Here is a 27,912-nt window from a genome sequence, read left to right as displayed (position 1 = left end):
TAGTTGCAATGATTTTACAAACCACACAGCTGAACTCATGAAAATGGTGGCACTTTGGCTCCAAGGATAGGTACACCACCATCTGATCCACGTGGCCTCTGGATCTTCACTTCTTATTTGAACCCTAATGTGGTGGCATGGTGGCAAAGACTAACCTCAGCACTCTGAAGGCTGAGGCAGGAAGACTGTCAGAAGTTTGAGGGACAATAGCAAGACATTGTCTCGAAAGAGCACAACAGTGCAGGTATAGAGATGACTCAGCGGGTAGGAGTGTTTGCTTTTCTTCCAAAGATTATAATTCAGTTCCCAGAACCCATGTTGTGCAGCTCACAACACTTTTAACTTCAGCTCCGGGAGATTCTGCTCCCTTCTCTGGCTTCCTAGGCACCCGCACATACGAACATATAAATGAAAATAAAGATAAATCTCTTAATAAAATGATCAGCAAACTGGACTCTCGGGCCTTGAGGTCCATGAGATAGGGTTGCTGTTTTGTACAATGCAATACCTCTCCCGCCTAGGCACACTGAGAGTGAATACCCAAGGCTGCATAGCTCCGTTAGTGTTTGTCTAGTATAAAGTCCAGAGCTCAGTCCCCAGCACGGCATAAACCAGAGAGAAGTCTCGTTCCAGGTCAGCCCAGCTACACAAAACGCTGTCAAAGTAAAATAATATAATAAAATATTGGGCTAGTGAACTGGCTCTGCAGTTAATAGCACTCGCTAAGCCGGCTGGTTTCCTGAGTTCAATCCCCCAACCCACTTGTAGGTGAAAGCGAAGAACTGACGCTGCGCTGTAGCACGCGTCTACACAAGACATTTTTAAAAAAGGAGTGAATATTCACGGTCTCGGCACTCAACCTTTCACGTCCAGGATTTAGGGACATTTGAAAAACAAAACAAAACAAAACAAAACAAAAACAACTTTATAGCACTACCCACAGAAGCGGTGTCCCCGCTACACCGCGGAGTGACAGCAGCAGGTTCCGGTACTACCTTCCACTTCCGCCCAGCCGGCAAGCCGGCTTCTGTTCTACCGGAAGGGGTGGGTCTAGGGTGACTGTACTTCCCATCCCGTTCACGGCCTCGTCGATGGTTCCGGCTTGCGTACGCGCTCTGAATGACGTCACGGAAGGACCGAGTATGGCGGTGCGCATGTGCGTCAGGCTCTCTTTCCCGGGGCTCCTTGTTCATAACCGTGGGGTTTTTTCAGTTTTGTGTGGGGCACGGGACAGTCAGTTGCCTTCCTGGCCGCTGGCAGGGGGCCGCAATGACTTCCTGCGTCCCCGAACCTGCAGCGGAAATGCAAGCCCAGTGTCTTGAGTCAGCGCTACCTTATGTAACTAGTCCCTAATAATCTCACGCGTGGGTACGTGTGGTGGAGGGAACGTGTCTTCCTAGAAGGGAAGGCGGGCCCAGCAGTGTTAAAATGTGGCCCTGCCCCACCTGTAGCTGCTCTCACTTCCTGTGTGTCTAAGGGTGAGGCGGTGGTTACTCTGCATTCTTTCTCAGGCTGCTGAGAGAACTCTTCTTAGTGGGAGAAAGGGGGAGTTGGCAGTGGAAAGCTTAGGTTCGGAGCTCAGAGCTCTGTCCCAGAAGGGCAGTTTGGGGAGAAATGGTGGTAACTTTTACCAGAGACCGTGCCAGACTCATTAAGGTTTGAATCCCAGAGCATAAACTGCACCAGGTAAAAGTTAGAATCGAAGCCAGAGACAATATAAATGTGGCTAGAAGCCAGAAGCATGGCTTCGGGAAACTTAAGTCTGCCAGAGAAATGGGGTGTAGCACTGATATCTTGACAGTGTTAATGACTCCCCCTACCACATTGTTTCTAGGCTCTCCCTCAAGTGTTGGAACCTGAACCGTGGCTAGCTAAGGCCGTGCTTCATGTAACTTCCAGATCCACTTCCAGAACTCATGTCCACACCACGCCCTCAGCTGCTGGTGGCAGCTGCTCAGCAGACCCTGGGCACGGGAAAGAGAAAGGGCCCACCGAGAGCTGTCTGTCTTCACCTAGCCGGAGAGGTGCTGGCTGTGGCCCGCGGGCTGAAGCCAGCGGTTCTCTATGATTGCAACTCGGCTGGAGTATTGGCGCTCCAGAGCTACCTGGAGGCGCTGCAGGGGCTGGGCTTCCTGACGCTGGGACTTCACATTCTTGAGATTGGAGAGAACAACCTCATTGTCAGTCCTGAGCATGCCTGTCAGCATTTGGAGCAGGTACTGCTGGGTACCACAGCTTTAGTAGATGTTTCCTGCTCACAGCCCCATCCTTCTGTCTGTTCTTTGGACCAGCTCCAGGATTTGAAATCTCTCATCGCTGAGATCATCACACATTTTCAAGGACTGCAGAAGGATGGGTCTCTGGGAGTCTCCTACAGCAAGCTGCATTCTTCAGATTGGAATCTCTGCACTGTATTTGGGATACTCCTGGGCTATCCTGTCTCTTACACATTTCACCTGAACCATGGAGGTGGCAACTGCTTAGCTATGACCCCCTTGCGGGTGTTCACTGTTCAGGTTTCATGGCTGCCAGGTCAACCTCCAATTCTGCTCTACTCCTTTAGTGTTCCAGAGAGTTTGTTCCCAGCCCTGAGGAACTTTCTAAGCACCTGGGAGAAGGAGCTCAGAACCCGATTTAGGACTCAGAGTGACTTTGGTGCCCTCAGCATCTCCTCTGAGATAGTCACACTGCCTGCTGTGGCCCTCTGACTGAACTCTGCTGGTTGAGAAGGTATCAGTGAATGCTCACCTCTGGGTGGAAGATTAGCATCCTCCTAAGTGTTCAGTCACTCGACCACATGTGTGAATGGGGATAGTGTTGTCAGCCGTAGCATGTTTTCCGTTTCTATATTAGGAGTTCCCACGTATTTAGCAGAGGTGTCTGTTTGTCTGTCATTGAATAAGAAACAGAAGAAAAGAGAGTGGGAGAAGGAGCTGTGTGGAGACTAAGCAACGTACCCTTGGATGGTGCCTTAGGGGAAAGGAGAAGGACTGGGTACTTAGAATGTTTATGTAGTTCTAATTGAATTAGGATATGAGACTGTGATGTTTAAGTGTCTGTACTTGTGCTGTGTTTTTCAGGAATAGACAGTTCTGAAGAATAGTCTTGTGAGATAAAGTTTATTTACAGTGTGATGAAAAAAATTAAAACTAGGAATCTGGATTTTCTTGGAGGGAGAACCCAAGTTGTAAGGTACCCAAACTCAAGTTTTTTATGGAGTTGTTTCCTTCTGAACTTTACCCCAGAAAGATGCCAGAAGTTACTCAGATCACCAGGCTGTCTTTGTTTGCCAGGAACACTGCCAGTGCCGTAGCAATCACCACCATCAGCACCGGGAGCCATTGGCCACATTGCCGCTGTGTGGAAGGAGGTGGAGACAGGAGAGAGCATCTGTGAGTTAGCTGGAGGAAATATGGGCGAGAATAGTCGTTTGGTGTTCTAACCCAGTAGAAAACCTCACATCGGTGGCAGAAAAGACTTTTTCTGTGTCTTCTTATGTTCTGTGACTTCCCTTGAGATAAAATCACTTTACTAGTGACCTAGAGATGTATATCCAATAGCAGACAGATATTTAAAGGCTGATATGAATATTCAAAGATAGAAAATAATTCAGCAAAATAACACTGTGTGCCTCAGTGATTTTTAAGTCTTCCTCTTGTCTTTGTCATGTTCACAATAAATCAAAAGAGTATTTTTCATACTTGAGTCAACACAGGTTAAGTATCATTTTTCTGAAATGCTTGGGATTAGAAGTGTTTCAAAAAAATTTTTTTGGCATTTTGTAATATTTGTATAGACTTTACCAGTTGAGCAGATCTAATAGAAAGGCATCCTAAATCCCAAATCCCAAATGCTACAAAATCATCTGCAGCCTTTGAGGATCATGCTTGTGCATGAGCAGTATGTTTTGGATCTAGAACATGTCAGGTGTTCAGAGTATACCCCATCTAGTGTCTTACAGACTCAAGAGATGCATGAAAATTGGGCAGATCCTAGACAGCATTTCTTTCCTATTTATTAATAATATTCATATTATTTCACATCATCATTGTTGGCACAATGTGAATCAGGTGGAACAGGACAGAATGACCAGATGTTGGTGTGGACTGATATAGACCGGGCATTAAAAAGGAACTGCCCCAATGTCATGGAGGGCTGTAGAGAGGAATGGGCGCTCTTACTCTGGCCAGCAGCTCCTGGCTGTGGCTCAAGACTTCTTGACAGTGCTGTAGCTTTCGAAGACAGGAGAGCTACTTGTCACTGAGGATGTCTAACTCTGAATGCAGCTCTCTGCACTGGGGATGACAGAACAGTGCCACCAATTCAGTTTGGGACATGGCTCTGGAAGAGGACTGCCCTGAGTACTATACTCCTTCACCTTCCATTCTTCCCACTCTTCTCAGAGGTTTTAATCTTCCTCCCATTTACATAGTTTATCTGGAAAATGTTCAGTTATATGATTGGTTATGCTGAATATATTACATTTTACACATGGCAATGCTTAATTATTTTTTTTACATTATTTGTTGTGTGTGTGCATATGTATGTATATATGCATGTATGTATGTGTATATGTATGCTAATATCACAGTGCATGTGTGGGAGTCAGAAGACAACCCTGGGAGTTACTTCTGGTCTTCTACCATGTGGGTCCCAGGGATTTAATTTAGGTCATCAGGCTTGACAGCAGGTACCTTTTCCTGCTGAACCAGCTTACTGGCCCCAATACATGCAAATGCTTTTACACGACTTTGTGAAAGTGCTTTGTAAGTGGGCATACTAAAAAATAAGTTCCTACAGCACCGTAGACTTAAAAGTAGTTGGAGGACAAGCCTCTTTTCCTTGGGAGCTAGTTGCTTCTGCATGCTACCAAGGGAAGTATGTTCCTAGGAAAGTGTTTGCTACTTAAAAGATACGATGTAAGATAAAAGCACTGCTGTACTTAGTATGTGTTGGAATTTAAGAAGGGAATGTGTTTACCAAATGTTTTTATCTTCTGGTTGACTTCCTAATAGGCTACCAATATAACCTTGGTAGGGATTGTTATAAATTAGGAAGGAGGAAGATTGCAAGTCTCTCTAAGAGCAAAGACATTTGTGGAGGAAAATGAACACCTGCGGGCATTCAGTTACAATTTAAGCTTGGAAGTTCCTGTTTCCCAGTTGCCTCCCAGAAGGTTTTCCTGCTCCTGCCAGTCTAGATCAGTGATTCTCAACCTTCCTAATGCTGCAATCCTTTAATACAGTGCCTCATTTGTGGTGACCCCCAACCATAACATTTTATTGCTACTCCAAAACTGTATTTTTGCTACTGTTATGAATCATAATGTAAATGTCTGATATGCTACCCCAAATAGGTTGTGACCCACAGGTTGGGAACCACGAACCTAGATGAATCCTCACAATCTGTATGAACACTCACAGTCTGGATGAGCACTCACAGTCTGGATGAGCACTCAGTGTGGATGCAACTCACATTCTGGATGAGCCCTTACACTCTGAGGTCACTTCTCACCTCATTTTCCTTGGCCTGGAGCTGAGATGTCTCCTTTTGTAGCTGGTCTCTGAGTTCCCAGTCTTTCTCCTCCCCTGTACTTTCCGGTTTTCCTTCATCAAGGGAGCGCTTTGGATTCCACACAGGTAAAGCCTGATCTAAAAAAGCAGCCAGAGTCTCAGTGACAGTCTTGTTTGTGAGGGCTGGCCCTGTCACTGAGAACTTAGGGTTTTGAGAATAGGGAGATGGCAGGTTTGTCCTTGTCTACACTGAACGGAGTAGAACATTCTGCATTTAAAAACTCTGATGTGCTGGGCATAGTGATGCTCACCTTAATTATAGCACTTGGGAGGCAGAGGCAGGTGGATCTGTGAGTTCCAGGACAGCCACTCTGGTACACCCTGTGACCTAGATGCACAGCTGGGCTTGGGCTCCTTGAAGGCTGACAGCTTATTTTTCTTTGAATTTGTCTTAATCTGTTAGTTTTAGTGAGTGCTTACTAATTGAAATTGTTCCATTATTGCCATAAAGTATCTAGTTTCTCATGTAGGTTTGCCAAATGCTTCTGTATAATTCTGTGTCCTTTGCACCCTTTTCACCTTTGTGCCCTGAAAATGGAAGTCATTCTAGACGCCTCTTAATGTTTTAAAGCTGGGTTTTCAGCCACCTTGTAGTCAGTTTTGGAGAAAAGAGCACTGGACTAGAGTCAAGTTCTGGGTTATTGTTTGAGTTAAGTCCTTAATTTATATGACCAGAGACCTTTATTTTCATGTCTGTGCTATGTGGGCACAATCATTTCTACATTCTCCTGTATTACCCCCAATAGTTGTGAGAATATAACAACAGACTAGGTATTGTGGACAGCTGAGGAGCCACTGGGGCCTCTGTGTGGCTGATGAGAGGACTCTGGTGTGCTGTGTGGTTGGGCTGAGAAGCTGGATGTGATTTGTAAAGTCAACTGTGTAAAAACTGACATGAAATTCTGAGTTCAAAATCAATTTATTGAAATGTTCAACATAGACAATGTTTTCAGAGAAAGTAGAAACCCTTTCCCACAGTTTATGTACCTCTCAGAGTAGAAGGCTGACTAAAGTGTCCAGGTCAGTGAGAGTTTCTCAGAACATTTCCCTACCTCCCTGACTTCACAGACTCTCAGCAGTGGGTAGGACCCCAAGAAGCCATGTAGTCCATTCCCAGACTCTAGGCAGACAAAAGAAGAGCGACATTAGTGGGAATAAATTTGCTGACCTTTCTTTAAGAGTTTCTCCTGTTCGTGATGGTGTAAGGACTGTTTCTGAAGCAGACCTGTTGGGAGAAAAAAGGAAGTTGTCTGTGCTAGCAGACCTACTGTAAAGACTCACTGCAGATGTTACCATCTGTCAGGGACTGAATATTGTTCCTCAGAATTTTTGTGTTGAAGTTCTAACTCCTGTAATGTGACCTTCCTTGGAGATGGAGTCTTTGAAAAGGCAATTGAGTAAAAATATGGTCATTAACACGAGCCCTAGTCTAGATAACTGGTATTCTTATAAGAAAGGGGATACTTAGACCCACATGTGCTCCAGGGAAAGGGATGTGAAGACACATGAGACAGCCACCTGCAAAGCTAAAGAGAGGCCTGGAGCAGGCCCTCACCTCAGAAGACAGGCCCTCTGGACAGCTTGATTGTCCTGTGAAACAGCTCATTTTTGTCCAAGTCACTTAATATGGTCCTTCATTACAAATATGCCATCCTTATGTCAGCTCCTACATGTCTGTGAGTCTGCTTAATTGTTACTTTAAAGGGACACGTTCTCAGGTTACCTTCTATACAACAATGACTAATTTGACCTTTAATCTGCTTCTTTTTCTCTATATTAGTTATTGTGACTTGACATACATTGATTTCTTTTTCATGGAACCCCTACCCCTGGACTTGCTTAGAATGGAAGTTTCTTAAACGATTACCTTTTGCTTATTGTGTACCCCAGTGCATATGTTCAGGATGCCTGTTCTTATGTAGGGGTTTGGTGAGTGCTCATTTTCTGAACCACCTCTAGTGAAAAGATCTGAGTGACATGTTCATGTGAATACATAGAATATGTAAGAAAACAATCATCTTAGAAGGCTTAACATTTCTTAGAATGGATAGTTCTGGGCCTGGGGCAGTGGGTGAGCAACAGTTCTTGCTGTACACACATGAGGACCTGATTTAACTAGTCAGCATCCACGTACAAAAAACTGGGCAACACTACCAGTCCCTGTTACCCTAATGCTATCAGGTCCAGGGGCAGAGAAGGGAAGATCACTGGGGCTTGTTGGCTAGCCTAGCTGGAAACAGTGACAAGCCCTTTCTCAAGGGACCAAGGCAGAGAGTGAGAGCGGAGATACTCAACACCCTTCAGCCCCCTTGTGCATGTTTCATGGGCACCCATACACACTACACACATGTACACCACACATACACACACTACAATACACATGACAACCCTCCCCACATACCATACCTACACACGTTACACATACACACCACACACACAGCTGCAAATTCTTGTAGAAATGTAAATGGTTGTCATTGACAGGGAGGAAAACAGAGAGGAAACACAAGAACAGATGTTAATATACAACTTGGGAAAGAAACAAACCATATAACTTGTGAAGAGCTATGCAAATGACCCTGTTTTTGCAGGAAGTAGGCCCAAGAGTGCACCAAAACAGGACACACCAGAGCCTGGAGCCCAGCCTTCCTTCGAATGCCTTTTGTGGGCAGGCCTGCCGGAAGCCACCTGTGCAGGTATAGGACCGAAAAAGACACTTACTCTGCAGCTGCTGTACTCTGCTCACCAGGACCTGTCTCTCCTCCTCTGACCTCTTTAGCTGATCTGAAAGTGAAAGAATGGATGCAGACTGAAATAGAAGCGCAGGAGGGCGGAACCGAGAGACGCATCCTGTCCTCTCTGTGGTCTCTGAAGTGTCAAGTGTCTTTCAGTTCTGAAGAGGAAGGCCACCATCCACACATGAACATCACAGTGCTGTGTACACACACTCGTGGGTCCCTTCAGCCCACACCAGCACTGCCGGGAAACCTTCATTCTGCTAGTGTTTGTGCTGACCTTTCCCTTTCAAATTAGGAATATGGCCTCAGCATGTGACTAGTTTGGGGGCAGCTGTGGTCTGGCCCACAGGCATGGGCTGGAGAAGAGAGTGTGCAAAGTCTAGTGAAGCACAAGTGATGTTCGTTTAGGGGAATGAAGGTAGAACCCCGCCTTTCCCTCACAGAAAGATGCAATCATAAGGCCAAGCAGAAATGAAGACCAGAGCTTCTCCCTGCAGCCTCCCCTCTCTGAACCCCTACAGCTGTGGTTTTCATGATCCTGTGACCCCCAAGAAGTACCTTGTAGGTCCTGGGTGTCAGAGCTCTGCTGCTCTCTGTCCCCTTGCAGGCGCTCGATCTTGGCCTGCAGTTCCTGGTGCTCATTTTCTAAACGTCGCAGGGCCTGGTTCATCTGTGAGTCTCTGCTGTCTGCTCCCTGAGAAGAGGAGGAGGAGCCACATAGCAGCAGGTCATTGTAGGTGGAGACAGAGCAGGTGCCATGGAACAGAAAACAGTAGAACTCTAGAGATGGGGATTCAGGGAAATGGAAACTTTTCTCCACTTCCCTTTGTTTTCTATTCTACATGTTTCTAAAGTGCATTTGACTTGATATTTACAGGGGAGAATGTCCTGATGCCTTGACAGATCTCCATATCAAGGCATACCAGGTCAGAACTTTTCTAGATATTTCTCTTTGTCTTTACTTTTAGCATGATCAGTTGTTGAGGGAGAGGCGTAGTTAGGAATATTTTCACAGAGAATTGTGGTTTATAAACCTTACAACACTTTCCTAAGAATTGCCTTATACATGATTGGGAGAAGAGTGCAAAGATTGCCATGTGGATGCCATGTGCTGTGTGGCCAGTGAGATTTGTGCCTCTAAAAGTCTCACACCCTCTCTCATCAACTATGTTTTTCCTGATTCCTGTTTGGGGGAATTTATAAAGATCTACTTTGGGGGCAGATCCTCAAAGTTCCAAACTAAGTCAGTGAAACCTATGTGTTACTGAAGATTTTGGGGAGCCCCACCTAGGGTGCCATATGTTATTGGGGAAATTGGGGCTTCCTCTCTTGAGTTCTTAGATTTGTTAATAAAAAAAATTAAAGAACACATCAAGGAATCTTCTCTTTCAATAGATGGAGCCCACTACAGAAAACCACAGCCAATCAAAATGCTTCTTGTGGAGCCCAGTCTCAATAAATGTACAAAACAACTCTGGCACCTAAGGAACATTGCAGGAGAGGGGCAGAAATACTGTAAGAGCCAGAGGATCAGGGAGTTTGCTGTGAGAGTCTGTCTCCTAGTAACATCAGAAATGACATCCATAAAGTTTCACCAGCATGACTGCTCGAATGTGAAGTGAACAGGGAAGACACCAATGGATATGCCACACTGGATGAGGAAAAGCCCAGGAGGCTTCAACCCTACACAAAGAACTACAGGCACCTGAGGAAAGCCAGGAGCAGGAGAGGTGGTTTCCCCAGTGTCAAATGGTCAGCCCTGAAAACATACATACAAGTAGTGTATGGACTCAACAGTTTATATTTAGGAATATATATGCATATACATATATGCATGCAATAGTAACTGATGAAAAAAGAGGTCATGAATTTGAAGGAGAGCAGGGAATGATATATGGGCGGATTTGGAGGGAGGAAAAGGAAGGGAGAAATGTAATTAAAATCTCAAGAATAAAAAAAAACTGAAGAAACATTGTTACCATTAAAAAAAAAAGAGAACAGATTCTGAAGAAAGCTTTTTCTTGGCTAAAAAAGAAAAAAAAAAAAACAAAAACAAAACACCCCAAACAATAACAATGATGACAAAAACAGAGTGGGCACACTGTAATCTCAGCAGCTGCGTAGAGGACAAAGGTGGAGAAGAGGAAAAGAAAGCCATGCCTTTTGAGTTAGGGGTGGAGGTTTGGCAAACAGCCATATGGCAAAGGGGATGGAGAGAGAATAACGTGAGAGAAAAAGAGTAAGAAAGCCCAGAGTGTTCTGGAAGCATGCCTCGGCTTTGGCAAGTATTAGAAAGAAAGAAGAGATGAAAGTTGTACTTTTCTGAGAAATTCAGAAGAATGGGCAGACTTAGCCCAGCAGCATGGCTATGGCTCGGTAAGTGAGCACACCAGCGGCAGGCTTTCTGGGAAGGGAAAGTGCACCGTCTTATTAAAGGGATAATTACTCTTCCTTCTTTTGCATGGGTTAAGGTGAGTCTGCCTTTCAGAGAGGTGGTTCATTAGCCAGATGATTGACAAGCCCTAATGGATTAACTCCGACGTTTTAGGTAGCTTGGAATGTTAGGTCTCCACCCGGAGGCAACACATGCAAAGTAATCACTAACCTGTGTCAAGTGCTCATATGTACCAGAGACTATGTGTGGCTATCCATATTTAATACATGTGACAATACTGTGATAGAAAGACTATTACCCACATTTTGTTGATGAGGAAACAAGCTTATGGAGGTTAATTAGATTTTCTAAAGTGACAGATTGAAAGTGTAGAACTTTGGAGTGTGCCAAGGGTTTACTGTAATTTGTTAAGGAGCACATTGGCAGGATGTATTAGCACATGTAAATAAATTAGTAACATTTATTGTGTGTAAAACAGTTTGGGCAGTTGTGCTCTGTTTACTCTGCTGGGATGGTGTTTGGTGTGCAATTAGTAGGCTGACCAACCCAATGACTATTCCAACCCAGGCATTTGTACTTGGTTAATGTTTTTCCAGTGGGTACTTAGTTCATTTGCATAAGCACTGCAGGCATTATTTCTAAGTATAGAATCATAATTCAGAGGCAAATAGTGAGTCTAGTACTAAGTGGGCAGTACTGAGTCTAGTACTAGGTAGGTGAAGACTTGAAAGCTCCTTGTTGCATGTATCAAGTCTTTGGGGCCCAACCCCGGAGCATCTTTTCTCACCAGACCCTTTCTCCCACTTCTGCCCTCCTTGCCCTCCCATGCCCAGGGCCTGGTACCTGTAGTTTGGACTGAAGCACATGCAGTTGGCTCTCCAGCTCCCTGTGCTGCTCCCCTAGGGTCCTCCAGTCCTCCTTGAGAGCCTCGTACTGACTCTTCCACTCTTCACACTTCTGCTCTGCCAAAGCCAGGGACAGCTGAGAGAAACCAGAGGAGAGAAGGTTCCCAAGGAGCAGGAGCTTAGAGAAAGGGAGCACACCGTACTCGACATTTGTTTATATTGCAGTTTAAAATGCAGGGTGGATTTGAGGAGTGTGCTCTCTGGAGTGTGTAGTTGACCCCCCTGCTCTGGGGACTGTCCCCAGGGTCCCAGCCCCAGGACCCCACAGCATCTCCACCTGTGCACTCTGCAGTTGCTGTTCTGCGCTCATTTTCTCCTCCAGCACTTTCTGGAGCGACTCCTTAGCCTTCTGCTCATAACTGCTCCTCTGGTCTTCCATCTCCAGGAGCGCCTTCTTCATCCCCCAGGGAGTGTATTTCTGCAAACCAGGAGCAAGTCAGCAAATACACGTTGAATCCTGCCTACCCAGCAGCTGGGACACACATGTGAGAAGAATGTGGGTCTTGTCCCCAGGGCAGAGATACCAGTATGGTAGACCTTTTCTTCAGGCTGGAGCTGAGCAAAGGAGGCTCTCAGGCTATCTGAGAGGTGCCTGCCATTGGCAGGGTACTTCTGCCACAGCCGCCTCCTCTATCCCTTCAGCTGGCTAGCCTTCTGCTGAGCTCCAGGTGGAGAACATGAACCAGTTCTGTTAACTCTCCGCTAACTCCTCTACCCCGGCTGTGGTGGCTTTGCTGAGCACTGACGTATTGGCATTCATGAGACTGGGATCCATGTTTTTGGAATTTTCATTCATGCGAACCTCCCACCTCCCCACCCTCACCCCAGCCGCTTCCACTGCTCTGCTCTGTGGATGAATCTCCCTTACTCCACTTGAAATGGTTTCCAAACGGGGAACACAGTGCTGCCCAAATGAAATCCCAGGAATCTGAGGACTTAGTGCTCTAGAAGTAGTACATTTGCATTGAATGTTCCCCTGGTTTTGTTTGTTTTGTCAAAAGAGGGTTTCTCTGTGGTACAGCTCTGGCTGTCCTGGAACTCACTCTGTAGACCAGCCTGGCCTTGAACTCAGAGATCCTCCTGCTTCTGCCTCCCGAGTGCTGGGATTAAAGGTGTGCACCACCACTGCCCGGCAAGGTGTTTCCCCTGGTTTTAGGACCAAGGAAAATACACCAAACCAGATAAAATAGGTTTGCAGATCCACTGAAGCGTTGGCCGCCCTTGGGTTTCACCTTCTGGCTTTGTGGCTTGGGGGAGGCAGGAAGCCTTCTAGACCCCTCCAGCTGAGTCCAGAGAATGAAGATGAAGGAATGGCTCATGAGGAGTCGGTTTTGTTTCACTTTGGGATTGTCTGAAATTTTGTATTTGTGTCTGAAAGGGTGCCCTGCTTTTTGGAATTTACATTAAAAATCAAACCGAAGAGTGACAGGTTGAAGTCCAACATGGTGGTGTCCTAGTTACTGCACTTAACAATAGTCACCGACCAGCTTCAAAAATCAGCAGGGTACCTGGGCATAGTTGCTCACGTGTGTAACACCAGCCCTGGGAGGTTGGTGGGAGGGTCACAAGTTTAAGGCCAGCTTAATAACGAGACCTTTCTCAAACAACACATTAAAGACTTGTATTCTGGCTTGCATGCTGGTCTACAAGTTTGGTCGGCATAGTCCAGCTAATAAGAGCCTAACATAGCAGCTCACATTGAAAAACAAACAAAATGTAGACCAGGAAGCTATAGACAATATAAACTGTTCCCAGCTGTGTAGGAAAGTACTGATCCCTCTAGCTCTAAATGAGAGAAGCCCATCTATTCCCTGCCTATCTACATTTTCTTTAATGGTTTTAAAGAAACACCATGTGTGTGTGTGTGTGTGTGTGTGTGTGTGTGTGTGTGTGTGTGTGTGTGTGTGTACACTTGCCACAGAGGGTGTGTAGAGGTCAGAAGACAACTTGTGAGGGGGTGCAGTTCTCTCCTCCTATGTGGATTCCAGGGATTGAACTCGGGTTGTCAGGCTTGGTGTCAAGTGCCCTCAGCCATGCAGCCATCTTGCTGGCCCCTGCTCTCCCATATGAATTTCATATTCAATATCTCTCTACCTGTCAGAGGAATTGATTTTTTTTGTAACCAGAAATTAGGCCAAATCAAGAGATTACTGAAGCTGAATATTAACAAGGAAAGCCAGGATTCACTTTCTTCCAAACTCTTACGCTTCTTGCTTCCTGTAAGTTGTTGCTAAAAACAACTTGTTCCTGAGATGAAAATCATTTTTGCAGTTTCCTGTCATGTCCTCTTCACCTGCCCTCAGGTTGGGTCTGTGGAGACTGGTTGTGTGGTGCGAACCTTTACCAAGAAAGGGCCTTTCCCTACAGCTCCCTAGGATCCATCAACATGTTTAGTGCTGGGATTCCTTCCTGGGGTACAGGGGTGCATGCTCAGACAAAGAAGGAACAGTGGAGATAGTGACGTGACAAATTAGGGACCAGAGAGAACACAGAGTGAGGAGTGTGGCAGTTTCCAGTTGGTAGCATTTCTAGAAGGCAGGACTAAGATTCAGACATGCTCATTTTATTGAAATTAAGGTGCTTACCTGCATACAGGTGTAGAGCTGGTTTTCTAGGGACCTTAGTTTGCACTTCAGTTTGTCTTCATTAAGCTGCCCCTAAAGTAAACAGGGTGAGTTAGTAAACTAAGGCCAGAAAATACACAAAGAGGCTACATCTTCTCCAGCCCAGTTACACACAGCCGAAGCTTGTGGGGCGCCATGGGGCTGAACCCTTTCAGGTACAGTGGCTTAGGAGCTCTGAGGGGAAGTTGGTCTCTCTCTCTCTCCATCCAGACTGGCCCCTCTTTGTACTTTGATAGAGTTTCTCTATCAAATGGCCCAGGCAGCAGAGAAGGCCACTGACAGGACAGGGAGGTTCCTAAGCTGTCATTTCTCTGGTCCTTCTCCATCCACCACTGCTGCTCTCCTTGCCCCGGTTGCTCCTGGGGAGAATCTGTATTTGCTACAATTCTTTGCTGTGGACTGAACGAACTGTGTTCGCCCTTGGGGCTTGAATGCTGTAGTGAGCTGCAGTGCTCCGGATGGAACCAAATTTGGAGGTAGGCCTTCAAAGAAGTGAAAATGCAGTCAAGGGAGTCCTAGTCTAGTTTCCCAGGGTTTTTATAAAGGAGATCAGAAGACCCGGATATGCTGAGGGGAGACCACCTGAAGACAAGAGGGACGTCTGCAATCCAGGAGGGACACAGGGGGACTGACACTACTGGTACCTCGATCTCGGGCCAGGCAGGGCAGTGGGGCAGAGGTCTCTAGTGGCAGCCCTGGCATCTCATGCCCCTCATATGATTAGTTCCTGGAACCCTTCAGACACGCAAGTTCCTTATATAAATGTGCAGCACTTACATCTTCCTATATGCTTAAAATCATCTCTGGCTCACTCCCTGTACACTGGAAATACCGTGTAAATGACATGTATAATGTATTACTTGGACTAGTTACAAGAAAGACAAGAAAAACAGGATTTTTTTCTTTCAGTTGTTCTTGATGCAATGTTGGTTGAATCTGAGGCTGTGGAGCCTGTGGCTGTGGAGGACTCTGACTGTCCTAGTGTGTGTCTTTCCCTGCCTAGCAGGATTCAGTGAGAAATAGACCTAGAGATATTAGCAGAGTAGGAGTGGGCGCAGGGAGGGAGTGAGGGGGCTTCTGGGAAAGTCCCAAAGGTGTTCAAGAGCTGGGTCAATCTAAGGTCTGGTCTGTCTGCTGTGTCGTCCTGTGCCCCTCCCCCACAGCATGCCCCAGGTCTTGTGGTACGTGATGACTCTTGAAGATATTCCTTGATCTAGAACCAAGCAGAGAAGGGTGGGTAGAGGTGCAGTTCTGGTGGTTTTCAGGTTTTTTTTTTTTTTTTTCCCCAGCATTTCCTGTACTTCGTTGCTCCTCCTACCTGAAGACATTCCCTTTGCCAGCCTTGAGTTTTACCTCAGGGATGGTGGGGGTGCCATTAATAAGAGCATGTTTCTCAGAGATAGGGCCATGAGCCTGTATGTGGTTTTCATATTTTTTCTCTGACTTCTCCCCCGAGTCCCGTGAGACTTGGGGGACCTTCCTCCAGGCCTGGATGCTGTGGCCCCTGTCATCAAAGCTGAACAGCCATGGCAGTTCCTGGCTCTAAAGACTCAGGGCAGAAGAGGGCCTCTGGGGTGAGAGTCAGCGTGCCTGGGGAAGGCAGGAAGTGGTATCACAGAGCTCCTGTTTTGATCTTATTTGTCTAATTCTTCTAACTGTGGGGATCAGGGGGGAGAACCCACCCTTTCTGCTTCCTGTGTTACTCAGCTGGGCCTTGCAAAAGTAAAAACCTGTGCCAAAAACAATTTTTTAAAGTGCCTCCTGCTATTAATGTTTTTCTCAGTCGCATGTGGGAAAGCGTAGAGAGTAAGGGATTTGGCATTTACAGTAACCACAGGGCTTGGGACAAAGGAAAGGAAGGACAAAGGATTCCACTGTTCAGGCCCAGGCATAACTGGTAGAGCAGCCTCATTCCCCAAAGGGGCTGTTCATTGTCAGTCTGCAGGCGCTGAACTCAGCTGGCCCCACCTTGCCTCTCTCTGTGCTGGTCTTCCAACAGAGTGCAAGCACTTTCCTTTGCCCAGACTCTATGGGGCAAAAGCCAGCCACGCCCACCAAGTTTAAAGATTGCCTCCTCCTGGCCTGGAAGGAATACAGGCCCCAGACAGTATCTTTGAAATGTCTTCTGGGTAGCTCCCTATTCTGTAGTATCACTTTCATTCAATATTTTTCTTCTTCCAAGTGTTTATGCATTTCAGCACAACCTCAGATTATTTTTCCATTTATGTTGCAATACAAGACGATTCACAGTAGCCCCTTCAAGTAGGGATAGGGGCTGCCACCCAAGTCTAGGGCATGAACAAATCTCTGGCCCATAGCTCTGCCTTCCCAGACTCCCTAAGGCAAGCAGGAAAGCTGAAGCCAAGTTGCTGCAAATGGAGCACACAGTTCCCCCTCCCCCGCCCCATCTCCCTTTGCTGACACCAGTGATAGAGTTTTGAGAAGCCCTATAGGCTGCTTTGGACCTTATCCCAGGAGCCCAGAGCACCTCAGACAGGCCACCCCTGGTGAAGAAATGCAGCGGGGAGGCCGCACACACCTGGTGCTGGTCTGAGGCCTTCTGATCCTGTTGCTGCTTGGTCCCCTGCCTCAGATCTGTTTCCAGAAACACCACACCTCACCACAGAAGCCCCATCCCAGGGCTCATCTCTGCTCTAACGGAGTTTGCATAGGGCGCAGAAGCCAGTCTCCATTGGGCTGTCTTCTCAGGTTCTCAGTTCCGCTGTGCAGATCTTAAAGCCCCAGCGCTCCACAGGCCCCCTCTGTTGGCAGGGCTCCTTTTGCTCTAATGGTCAGACCCAGCTCTGGGAGTGTCCTGGAGGGCACTGACTCTGGGGTTCTAGTGGAGATCTTGCCATGAACATCTCTACAGGAGAAGCTGGAGATTCATACGTGGAACCAAATGGAAGGGACAAAGTGGACACTTGGCTGAGGCCTGAGTCCCAGTTCTGGCCTCATTTCATTCAGTTATTTTCTCAAAATCACCAAATGGGGCCACTGTTTCACTGATCCGGAGGCTTTCTCGGGGAGGCATGGAGTTGAAGTGTTTTGTTTTGGGAGAAGCAAGGACCCTCAACTGAACTGTTAGTGATGACTTTTCTTGAATACAGGAAACTGGGAGCTTGGGGTGGGAGGAAGAAGAGAAGGGTGAATGTGAGACCTGGGAAGGGTGGGAAGGTGGGAGGGAGGAAGTGACAGTCAGAGGAACCTCAGCTCTCCGTCTGGAGCCTGAGCTAAAATAACACCCCCCCCCCAAGTTTATCGAAGAAATGACTTAAAACGAAACAAAAACACCAGGGTCTCAATATGTAGCCCAGGCTGACCTGAAGTTTGGAATCCTCCTGCCTCAGACTCCTGAGTGCTACATAAATAGCTCTTAATGTATCTGACTCATTCCCACTAAGCACAGCTGACCTAGGCTCCTCTAGGCTTCTGTAGGGTCCCACCCCTCACTCAGAGTCGGGCCTTTGCTTAGAGAAGCCATGCACACAGACCAGATCCCTCCTTTTGGTCCAGTTTTGTAGTGACCAAGCTGCTCTAAAGACAGGCAGGCATTTCAGAGTGCAGGACTTGAACTCTGGTTAACTTCCGCCCCTTGTCCCCTGTAACTGTGTTTCTCAACCTGGGGCGGCATGCAATCCCATGGGTCCTCCAATGCAAGATGCCTGCTGTGACACACATGCATACACACATACAAATATGTAAGTGTGTTTGTGTGACTTCTCCTTCGAAAAGGAGTTTACACATTAAATCCTAAACATGTTAAGGTTAACAGAGAAGGCTCAAGTCTCTTATTCTGAAAGTGTGAGAGAGGTCTTTCTTTGCCGCCGTTCAGATAGGATCCCTTCCCGTCCATCACATTGGGCTATATCCAATGCTTTGCCGCACCTAGGCCCACAAACACCTTAACTCCTTAAACACTTTTCTTCATCAAGCTACTTCTGACCTGGTGAGCTTCTACTCATCCTTTAGGACCCAGCTGAAATGGCCTCTTTCCAGAGCCTTCCTTCCTCTACCTCAGGCAGAATCGTCCTCTTTCTGTGCCAGGCTGCACACACACTTGCAGCCTCGTCTCACTGGAGTCGTCTGTTCTGTCTCTCCCTTGCTGGACTGTGAGTCTTTCAGCGCAAGGATTCTGTTTCTCTGTGTTCCTGAACCCCCAGCATAGAGTTGAAAGTTACCAAGCATCTTATGAACGAATGGGTGAGATGATCGCAATTTAGCTCAGTACTGGAAACTACCTGACATGCCCTCTGCGGGCTCCGGCCCCTGCTCTGCCAATGGCAATGACTTGGCAAGCAGAGGCCTTACCAGAGAGACTCCCGAACCCAGGTTCAGTGGCTGATGTAAGGAGGATGGGCTTGCAGGGTGGGAGTGGTGGTCTTTTGTGTCTGCAAACTTCTTGGAGTGTTCCACCCCCACTCTCCTCCCCGCTGCATCACTTCTTTAAGCATAAACCTTCCTACGGTGAGGTGAGGTGCATTGAGGCCTGTGGGCTGTCTGTTCTGGCTCAACACACCTTCTGCCTTAGGCTTTGGTGGCACCAACCTGCTTATCATCTGCTGAACTCATGAGGTCCTAGGGACTCTTTCAAGGGGTCTGCAAGGCCTTTCCCTTTCCAGCACATGTCTCCGTGACACTGACAGATTTCAAATGCTTCAACTAAAAGAGTGATCACAAGAGGCTGGATTTAGAAGCACATAGAGTTTAGCTGTCTTTTGTTTAGCTACATATTGAAAATGTACGGCCATGCAAGAAGCACTGCCTCCTTCCGACCATATAGCCCAAGGTCATGGGCAGAGCAAAAACCACTACACATGCTACTTCTCTATTTTTCCTTTTGAAAACAAAGTTTTCCATTAAAATACATAACTTAAGTTAGCACATGGTACTTGACTATTGTGATTTCTCAATTAATATTTCTAAATTTCTGTTTTAATTTTTAACATGGTAAATTCTAATATGGTATGCACCAGAAGTTCTTTGGAATTTTTAGTTAAAAATTATTATAAAGATGGGTTGCCCCATCCAGACTTAATAGGAAAGGAGGTGCCTAGTCTTTCTGCAACTTCATATGCCATGGCTGGCTGATATACATGGGGAGACCTGCCGTTTTCTGAAGAGGAAGGAGGAGGAGTGGATGGGGGAATGGAGAGGGGAGGTTGTGTGTGTGTGGGGGGGACTGAGAGGAGAGGAGGGATGGAGGGGAAAATGTGATTGATCTAGGGAAAAGTTAATTAATTGAAAATTAATAAAAAGAATCTTGAGATAAAAAAGAGTTAGAGAGCTATTGTCCCAAACCAAGCCATGTTCTGGCTCGTGCCAACTCCGTATTCTTGCTTGACAATTGTCCTTGTGTCCTCATTTGCCTCAGTGCTTTGTAACTGTCCACAGACCCAGCTTCTTTCTCTGGGCTATTTGTTCTCTCCTGTAGCCTGCTCCACCCTGGAAGCATTTCTTTTATTTCTCATGTCTGTATTATTTTGGCATGTGTCATGTTTATAAAACTATGAACTCTCTAAGAAGCAGGAGCCTGAGCTAGGTATGGCAGTGCATGCCTTTAATCTCAGCACTTGGGAAGCAAAGGCAGAGGCAGGTGCATCTCTGTGAGTTCAAGGCCAGCCTCACCTACATAGAGTTTTAAGCTATCCAGGGAGACATAGTGAGATGGTGTTTAAAAAAAAAAAAAATGCAGGTGTCTGCCTAAAGAACAAATTTGCAGTGCTTGGTAGCAGGAGCATGGCCTTTGGCTATCTAGAGAATGAACAGACCAACATTGGAGACCTGGACCTTGCTAAGTAGTTATGTGATGATGGGCAAGGCCTTGGCCTATCATGGCAAACAGAAAATCAGACTAGGTCACCCATGAAGTCCTCTCTCGGCTGAGTATTGTTCAGGCTGGCTTGTGTGAGTCTTGATATGGATCTGGGATGATTGAGTTTGATTGCCTGATGGCATTTAGAGTCATATTGAAGACGAACCCCTGAGCATGTCTGCAAGGGAGCTTCTAGATTGCAGAGGTGGTTAGACCCACCTGGAGTAGAGGCAGTGCTATTCCACCAGCTGGAGTTCCCAGTGGGGGAAAAATTGGGAAGGGAAGCCAGCTGAACACCAGCCTTTCTCACTTGGCTTCTTGTCTGTGCATGCAATGTGACCAATTGCCTCACAGTCCTGCAGCCATGGACCCCCACCACGATGGACTCTACCCTGGAATCATGAACAGGATAAGCCCTTTCTTAAAAGCTGCTTTTGTCAGGTATTTGGGGGCAATAAGAAAGTGAGTAATACAGAATCCCGTGTGAACGTCACTGCCTTGACAATTCTCAGGAACACCACTGCGCTGGGCCTTCCTTTCTTCTTTCCCATGGTTCAAAAGCAGGCCTTCTGTCTACTCTCAGTTCTGGGCCTGATACACTTACTGTGACCCTTTGGCCTGTGCATCCCAGCACCCCTACCTTTGCCTCTTCCCAGTGGGACAGCCTTTCCCATGCTGGATGGTATGCCACGAGAAGCGAGGTGGCCATGCATAGAAATCTGCATACCTTGTCTGAAGATTTTACTCTTACCTTCCAAGAGCTGTCAGAGGCCCGAGTCAGAGCAGGCAGCAGGTCCTGGAGAATCACCATTTTCTGTTTGAGGATCAGCTCCCTTTGTAGAGCTTCCTAGCAGGAAAAATGTAAAGGGAAGGATTAACCTGGAGGAAGAGTGGGTGGGAAGCTGCGTGCAGGCATCACTGTGCTACTTACTTTGAGGTACTCGGAGAGCTGGATGATGTCCTAGAGAGAAGAAAGAGATTCAGGAGGACTGAAGCAGAGAACCAGAGAGCCCCAGCTGGCTTGCATGTAGCAGATCTCTTTTGCCTTGGGTCTGGCAGGATCCTCCTAGGCCCACACCTATGCTCAGGACCATCTGACTGTTCTGGAGGAAGGTGTCCCTCCACCCCAGCCTGAGTTCATCATGGAATCCTAGAATGCTAGAGCTTAGGCACCATCTGGTCCAAACCCCTCCAAACGAGGGTCCTCTTACCTTGTCTAGGACTGCAACTCCACAGCTGGGAAGAGAAGGAAAACAAGACAATGGGCCCAAAATGAAACCTGCGAGCAGGCAGGATGTCAGCCGCAGCTGGCATCCCTGCGGAAGGGCAGTAGGGTGGGGAGGGGCTTCCTCCTCCTCAGCTGAGGTGGGCAGGATTCTCAGCGTGTCCAGTGGAGGTGTTCCCAATAAACATTTGGAGGAGAGGAATGAATGAGACGTGAAGCGTTGGGGTCAGGAACACGAAGGAACTCACTTGGTTTGCTGACTGGCATCGTTCTTTACTGTTGGCTGTGCCTCTTCTGCCTTTGTCTGAGTACCTGAGAGGTAGGCAGGGTGATTCAGCATGCAGGGGAGGAGGGAGAACGAGGGGAGGGGTGGGAGAGCTGGGCTGCCATTGCAGGTCAGGGCTGCGCGCTCACCCCGGTGCTGTCTGAGTGGCTTCTTGCTGGCAGAGTCCTGTGGTGGAAAGGCTGTCACGTGTGAGGAATGGAGGCCATCCAAATCTCTCTGGATGCTTGAGGAGGAATGATGCAGGCTTGGGGAAACTGCAGAGCTCGTCCCTGTTACCTGGAAAGCAGACGAAGGCTGCTGAATGCCCCTCTGAAGGGCCTCTTACATTTTCCAGACAACTGCAGAGAGAAGAACCAGCGGCTGTGGCTGCAGCTCAGTGCTAGCAGGCTTGCTGGGCACGTACACGGCCCTGGGTTCCACCCTCAGCACTGGAAAAACAAGCAAACTGTTGATCACATCTGTGTGGACTGAGTGGGTTTCCTGAAACTCCAGTGATGAAATTCTAACGGTGTTAAGAGATGGAGTCTTTGGGAAATCCTTATGTCTGAACGTGGCTGCCTTGTGAATGAGATTCGTGCCCTACCAGAAGAGCCGTGCAAGAGCTCACCTCTCTGCCTGCTTTCTGCCATGTTTGGATACAGGGAAGAGTCTCCTCATCAGATTCCAGACTCACTGGAGCCTTGGGCTTGGACTTGAGCTTCAAAAATGACAAGAAACACCCTTCTGCTGTTCAAGCTACTCTCTGTGTGGTGGTTTATCACAGCAGCAAATGATATTTCCTTCCTAGAAAACCAAACCGCCCAAGGGTTCCCAGCCATGAGCTGACCTCTGCGCTTGCTCTTCCCTGTCCTGGACAGAGGGAATGTCTCTCCACAGCCCAGACAAGGGATTGATCTTCCCTCCTTCTCTGCTCTCAGTCACTCAGCCATGTCCAAGAATGAGTGACAGGTGTCAGATCTGGCCGTTTCTAGGCCTCTGGCTCCTGCCTATGAGGAATGGCCGAGAGGGACTGCCTGCCTCTCCCGAGAGCCACAGGACCACTGAGCCTTTGTGTTGAAAGAGGACAGAGTAGGGACCTGTTGGCACAATGGGGGAGTGGTAGTCACAAGTTTCTCTGCTCTTTTTATGTTTTCTTCTACAAAATTAAAAAGTCTATGTTGGTGACCCGGTACTCAAAGGCTAAGAAATATCTATAGGATTCCATCACAGACTGACTCGATAACCATGGTGGGCAGTTACTTCACAGCCTTTTCTGTTTCCATTCTCGGTACATCTGCCCCTCTGCCAGGCCTTTCAGAGGCCTCGTTACCATGTAAACAGGCAGTTGGTTTTTTTGCAGTTTTGTTCCAGGATGGTTGTTCTAGGCACACACACACACACACACACACACACACACACACACACACACACACGCACATTTTATACATGTTGGGACACAAAGAACATTGGCTTGTGTTCCTGGCATATTAAAAACATTTAGTCAGTCTCTAGTGAATGATGGACAGCTGCAGAAGATGTCACAGAGCTGGGGATGTGGCTCAGTGGCGGGATGCTTGCCCACTGTGCATAAGGCCCTCGGCATTGAGAGAACAAAAAGAAGTAGAATCTGCAAATTATGGTGCACCTGTAATCCCAGCACTCAGGAAGGGGAGGCAGGAGGATCATGAGTGTGAAGCCATCTTGAATTACATGGCAAGGCCCTATCTCAGGATAAAAAAACCCCGGACCTTATAGTAGTTATTGGCTTTGGATTGTTTGTACAATTATTTCCCTTTTCCTAATAGGCAGGTGTAGGACCACCCCCCTTCCATTCACTTCAAAGGAAGTTGAACAAAGACACAACAAAATCCCGAAAAGAGCAATGGCTGATGGGTAATGGAAACTTGATTGCATGGTTGAGGAAGGGACTTAGAGAAATCACTTGTTAATGACCTTCAGCCTTTATATTTCCCAGACCCCCCACCCCTGGGCCCGCAGCAGTGTTTTCTTGGACATTTCCCACCTGCTGTCCAGGGAAGGACTCCTTGAGGACAGTCACCTGGCCTGTCCCTCCATCTGTCTTGCTGGAGGGCCCTGGCTCCCTGGCCTGGCCTTCCTTCTCCTCTTCCAGGTTTCTCCTTCTGAAGAACTGGAGCTGCCGAGCTCTCTGAAGCCGCTCCCTGTGCTGGGTCCGCAGCAGCTTCCCTGGCTGGCGGCAAGTGGTCTCATTGCGGCGGCAGCGGCGGCTTTCTCGGGTCTCCTGACGTCGTTCACACTTGGCCTCATAGCTCTCGGCCCAGCGAGCCGAGCCAGGGGAGGACTTGGGGTCTGAGCTGATCATGGTGACCTCCGAGCACCTGTTGTGCTTGGCTTCCAGTTCCTTGAACAGCTGCTTGGATCTACCAGATGCCAAGAGGGAGGAGTCAGAAGATGGGCTGAAAACTGACAATCTATCTCCCTGGGTCAGGGCAGAAATAGCACAGGGCTCCATCCATGTGTGTTGAAAACCCAGGGCCAGGACTCCCAGGCTCAGTCCTGCATGAACTGATGGAATCCAGCAAGGCCAGGTTTCTGCCGTTCTCTAGCACTAATCCCTGAAGTGGGTGGCCTCTCTGGAGCCCCTTCGTCCTTGCTGCCTCTAAGTGAGGGAATACAAGGAACACATTACAATCCTCCTGAGCTTACAGCTGTTCGAGTGGCTTGTAGAACTGAGGACACTCCAGCCTACTCTATCTTCTAGTCTAAAATGAAAGATGTCATCTTTACTGCTCTCTTGCCCACATTCTTACTAAAATAGCCAAGTGGCACTTCTTGAGACCTAGAGGGTTAGCCACAACTCCTCAGGAAGTGATCAGGTTCGTGACTGGCACCTTCTGCTCCATTCCTAGCTCTCAGCACTCATCTTGTGGCTCTGGACTGGCATGGCTTAGGGAAACCTGCCCTGATTCCTCCACCACCACATCCCGACCTTTCTCTCTGTCATCTGCTGTGTATCTAGGGCTAGGCTCTGACTTTAGTTGGGGATCAAGTCAGTCTATTGACTGAGGACCTTCAAAACACTTAGTGTTGGTCCATTTCAGAGAATCTGGCTCAATGACTCAGAGAGGAGGGCTCTACCTTTTTAGGATAGCCTCCCTGCCAGGCTCAGTCTGTTTCCCAAGCTGCCATCTAAACTAGTAAGCATGCAGAGTACTCGCAACAGGAGTCTTACAAAGACAAACCCTAAGAAACCTGTAATGCAAAGTCCCCAAGGAACTTTGGGGACTGTCTTCAGGACAGGCTTGGTGTCCCAATAGGTGGCCTTACCTACCATCCATATAGTACCCAGATTCTTATCTTCACCTACCTGTTGTGGATTTGGCTAGTCTCATTTTGGTCTCTGGCAGCTTGGTGAAGTCAGGACTGGACTCAGATGGGCTACATCCTAGCATCAGAAATTGTGCCCTACCTCCTCTGCCCTCTGGAGTCAGACTGAGGTGATGAGGAAGGTCCTCCTCACAGCTGCTGTCTCTTCTCTGTTACCCACTTATCCCACTGCCCAGGAATTCAGTTCCTGGGTGGTCAGAGGAAGTGTCCCAGCAGGAACTGGCCAGCTCTGACCCCCAAGGCTTGTTTATAGGTGGCACAGACTCTGCAGGCAGAGGCCCTGTGCGCCTTTGTTGGAATCTTGATCCCTATCCTGGCACAAGATAGAATTCTGTGCAGGGCTCCTGCTCTGTCTCTGGTCACTATACTCATTCACAAACCAGTGGGTGGACAGTCTCACTTTCTGAAGGGCTCTTATGTGGCCAAGTCCCGTATGGTTTTGGTTATCTGGCTCTTGAGGGTAGAGGGACACTCTCTGCCTTGGGCAGAGCTTACCCCAAGGACTGTGAGGTAGTGTTTGTCCTCTTCCATCACCTCTGAATGTCTTCCCTCAGGCTTTTGCCCTCACTCTCACTCTATGGGGCTCCCTAGACTTCCCACATGTCACTCTGTTTATTAAATTATGTAGAAAAGGAGCCAAAAGGCCTACACATGTTCTGTGATGGATGGAGGGGACTTGGAATCACACACATGCACCTCAGTGCATGTTCTGTGATAAATGAATGGGTGGAGGGGACTTGGGATTCCACATACATGTGCACCTCAAAGCCATAGCACCTTACTATTCTGTCTTCACTGGAGGAGGGGAACTCTTGCTTGGGGGGCAGACTGTGACTCACTCCCAGGCTGTCACTGCCTACCAGAGGGGAAGGTGTTAAGTGTTGCTAAAGCCTCAGGGTTCTCATTTTTGAAATGGGGCTAAAATTTCCCTTGAAGGGATGTGAGTATTAAATAACAATATCTACTCCATACCCCTAGCACATGGCATATGATAAATTTCAGCTTTTAAAAAATATTAATATAAAGCCGGGCGTGGTGGCGCACGCCTTTAATCCCAGCACTCGGGAGGCAGAGCCAGGCGGATCTCTGTGAGTTCGAGGCCAGCCTGGGCTACCAAGTGAGCTCCAGGAAAGGCGCAAAGCTACACAGAGAAACCCTGTCTCGAAAAAACCAAAAAAAAAAAAAATTAATATAAAAAAATAAAATATTATTTTTAATAATAGATATAAAATATCATACTTATCCTTGCTATGCTAGATACTGAAGAATTGGTGATATGAATCAAAAGCCCCAGGCAAAGCCAGACTCTAGGACCGAGAATGCTCAATTTCACGCTCTGATTCTCCTAATTCCTTCTCTCAGTTCTGAACAGGGCTTGTAGCTCCATCTTGCAATAATTTTACTACTCTGGTTCCTGTGGCCTTTGAGTTTGGGTTACAAGGACAAAGCACTTCTCTTTGGTCTGGACATAATCATCAACTCAATTAGGTCAGACAGGAAGGCAAAAAACAGGTGGGTGAATAATGGGTGCTGTGTTACGAGTGTAAAGGGTTAGGTTCCTCCATGTTGGGCCCTAGTTACATATAGGCTTTGTACTGGAAGTAGCTACCTGGGTTGAGGGTCCTCCTGCCTTCCAGATGGGAAGAGGAAAGGTCTTGTGGGGTTGAGGCAAGCCTGTGTTGATGTCTCTTCCTTGTGGAAGGCCTGATGGACAGGGATGGGCTGCAGAAAAAGGAACTGGTCCTGTAGTTCAGAGAAAGGTCACAGGGCCACTGCCCAAGGCTTTCTGGAGTCTCTGAGGTACTCTTTGGCAACAGGAGAGGGTCCAGTTAGAGCTTTGGAGGAAGACTTAATACTGGCTAGGGGAGGCTCTCCTCCCCACACAGGAAGACAGCAGGGCACTGTCCCTCACCTACAGACGTGTTGCCGCTTTCCCAGAGCTTTGCTCCTACCTCCTAGCTGTGTCTGCAGAGGAAATGATGGGTGGCATCCTGCATGGATCTGGCCTTCCTAGTCCAGAGTTCTCAGTGAGAGTTGAGGGAGAAGGGCCTGTTACAGGGATCCCTGCTTTAAAGGGATCTGGAAAAGGTCATTTAATTCATGGCATGGATGCTGAGCACCCCAACACCAAGTCATGAGACTCCCATCTAATGTAAGCTAACAGGTGGAGCAGAGTTGGTAGCCATATCCTAGTGGTTGCCCAAGGAATCCAACCCAGGATGCCTTCTTGGTCACATAAAACCCAGTACTCAAATTCTACCACCTGCTGCTATGTAGGAGGCTGGCATGGCAGAGAACTTTCCGCCCCACCCCAAAGTCAACAGATCCAAACCTAGGTCCCAAAGCATCTTCCTCCACCGTTACCTCTGGTCCCAGGTTCTGTCTCAAGTGTCTCAGGAGAACCTTCAGCCCTTTACGGGTCTCTCTGGTCTCAGATGGCCAGGGAAGCAGTCAATCAGATGTTCTCAGCCCCCTCACCATTTTCCTCTTGTACTGACATTCTTTTTTTGTACAGCAGCTTGATGAAACAGGAAACAGACAAGCCACAGTGCTTGCAAACCTCAGTTCCTCTCCTTACTCTTAGCAATTTGAGAGGGCCCCTTCACCCTTGGGGCCTCCCCGGGCTGGTGAGGAACTCCACCCAGCCACCCACTCTCTCACTACCTGATTGGTCTGTGCTCCCCAGCAGTTTTAAGCTAATATCCATTTCCAGGGGTTGGTGATGTAGCTCAGTAGGTAGGGTGCTTACCTAGATGTGTGAAGCCCCTATTCTGTCCCCAGCACTAAAAGCCAGACCTGGTAGTGTTTTCCTGAAACCCCAACATCAGGAAGTGGAGGCAGGAGAACCAGGAATTCAAGGTCATCCTCAGCTACATACTGAGTTCTAGGCAGCCTGTGCTACAAGAAACCCTGATTAAAAACCTTTTTTTTTTTTTTTTTTTTTTAATAGTTTCTAAGGCTACACAGGGATGGGCTCTGGACCAGATCCAAACATTGTCATTTCTGTGG

General features: G+C 47.6%; 2 protein-coding genes across 9 annotated transcripts; one reads left to right on the top strand and one right to left on the bottom strand.

The window, feature by feature from the left end:
• The first annotated feature begins 1,037 nt into the window (after window positions 1-1,037).
• Window positions 1,038-9,677, top strand: C15H1orf74 (chromosome 15 C1orf74 homolog). Of its 6 annotated transcripts, none has more exons than XM_028882810.2 (3): window positions 1,038-1,156; window positions 1,835-2,730; window positions 8,162-9,677. In XM_028882810.2, the coding sequence occupies exon 2, from the start codon at window positions 1,917-1,919 to the stop codon at window positions 2,706-2,708; it is 792 nt and encodes a 263-aa protein (XP_028738643.1). In that variant the 5' UTR covers window positions 1,038-1,156; window positions 1,835-1,916; the 3' UTR covers window positions 2,709-2,730; window positions 8,162-9,677. The 6 variants fall into 6 exon arrangements, with proteins under 6 accessions (XP_028738643.1, XP_037067013.1, XP_028738647.1 ...); XM_037211118.1 differs by lacking the exon at window positions 8,162-9,677 and adding an exon at window positions 3,081-4,500; XM_028882814.2 differs by lacking the exon at window positions 8,162-9,677 and having other exon boundaries at window positions 1,039-1,148; window positions 1,835-4,500.
• Traf3ip3 (TRAF3 interacting protein 3) lies at window positions 3,104-27,499 on the bottom strand. 3 transcript variants are annotated; one of them, XM_037211116.1, is made up of 16 exons: window positions 27,268-27,499; window positions 26,513-26,625; window positions 23,561-23,936; window positions 21,687-21,834; window positions 21,521-21,584; window positions 21,259-21,283; window positions 20,979-21,008; window positions 20,799-20,894; window positions 14,194-14,265; window positions 11,886-12,026; window positions 11,547-11,684; window positions 8,867-9,002; window positions 8,292-8,354; window positions 6,742-6,798; window positions 5,515-5,651; window positions 3,104-3,356 (listed from the first exon to the last, which is right to left on the bottom strand). In XM_037211116.1, the coding sequence occupies exons 3-16, from the start codon at window positions 23,876-23,878 to the stop codon at window positions 3,264-3,266; spliced, it is 1,518 nt and encodes a 505-aa protein (XP_037067011.1). In that variant the 5' UTR covers window positions 23,879-23,936; window positions 26,513-26,625; window positions 27,268-27,499; the 3' UTR covers window positions 3,104-3,263. The 3 variants fall into 3 exon arrangements, with proteins under 3 accessions (XP_037067011.1, XP_037067010.1, XP_037067012.1); XM_037211115.1 differs by lacking the exon at window positions 26,513-26,625; XM_037211117.1 differs by lacking the exon at window positions 26,513-26,625 and having other exon boundaries at window positions 23,597-23,936.
• Window positions 27,500-27,912: the final 413 nt, after the last annotated feature.

This window comes from Peromyscus leucopus, chromosome 15 (genome assembly GCF_004664715.2).
Source record: "Peromyscus leucopus breed LL Stock chromosome 15, UCI_PerLeu_2.1, whole genome shotgun sequence".
NCBI lineage: Eukaryota > Metazoa > Chordata > Mammalia > Rodentia > Cricetidae > Peromyscus > Peromyscus leucopus.
The sequence above is the reverse complement of the archived record's forward strand: the minus strand, read 5'-3'. Positions and strand labels throughout refer to the sequence as shown.

Bases quoted from the DNA above. Each gene is read 5' to 3' on its own strand.
- C15H1orf74 (XM_028882810.2), top strand. From the start codon at position 1,917: ATGTCCACACCACGCCCTCAGCTGCTGGTGGCAGCTGCTCAGCAGACC.
- Traf3ip3 (XM_037211116.1), bottom strand. From the start codon at position 23,878: ATGATCAGCTCAGACCCCAAGTCCTCCCCTGGCTCGGCTCGCTGGGCC. The intron at 21,585-21,686 runs GTGAGCGCGCAG...CCTACCTCTCAG, and splicing joins GCCACTCAGACAGCACCGGG to GTACTCAGACAAAGGCAGAA. The intron at 3,357-5,514 runs GTGAGAAGTGAC...CCTTCCACACAG, and splicing joins TCCAGGCCAAGGAAAATGAG to CGGCAATGTGGCCAATGGCT.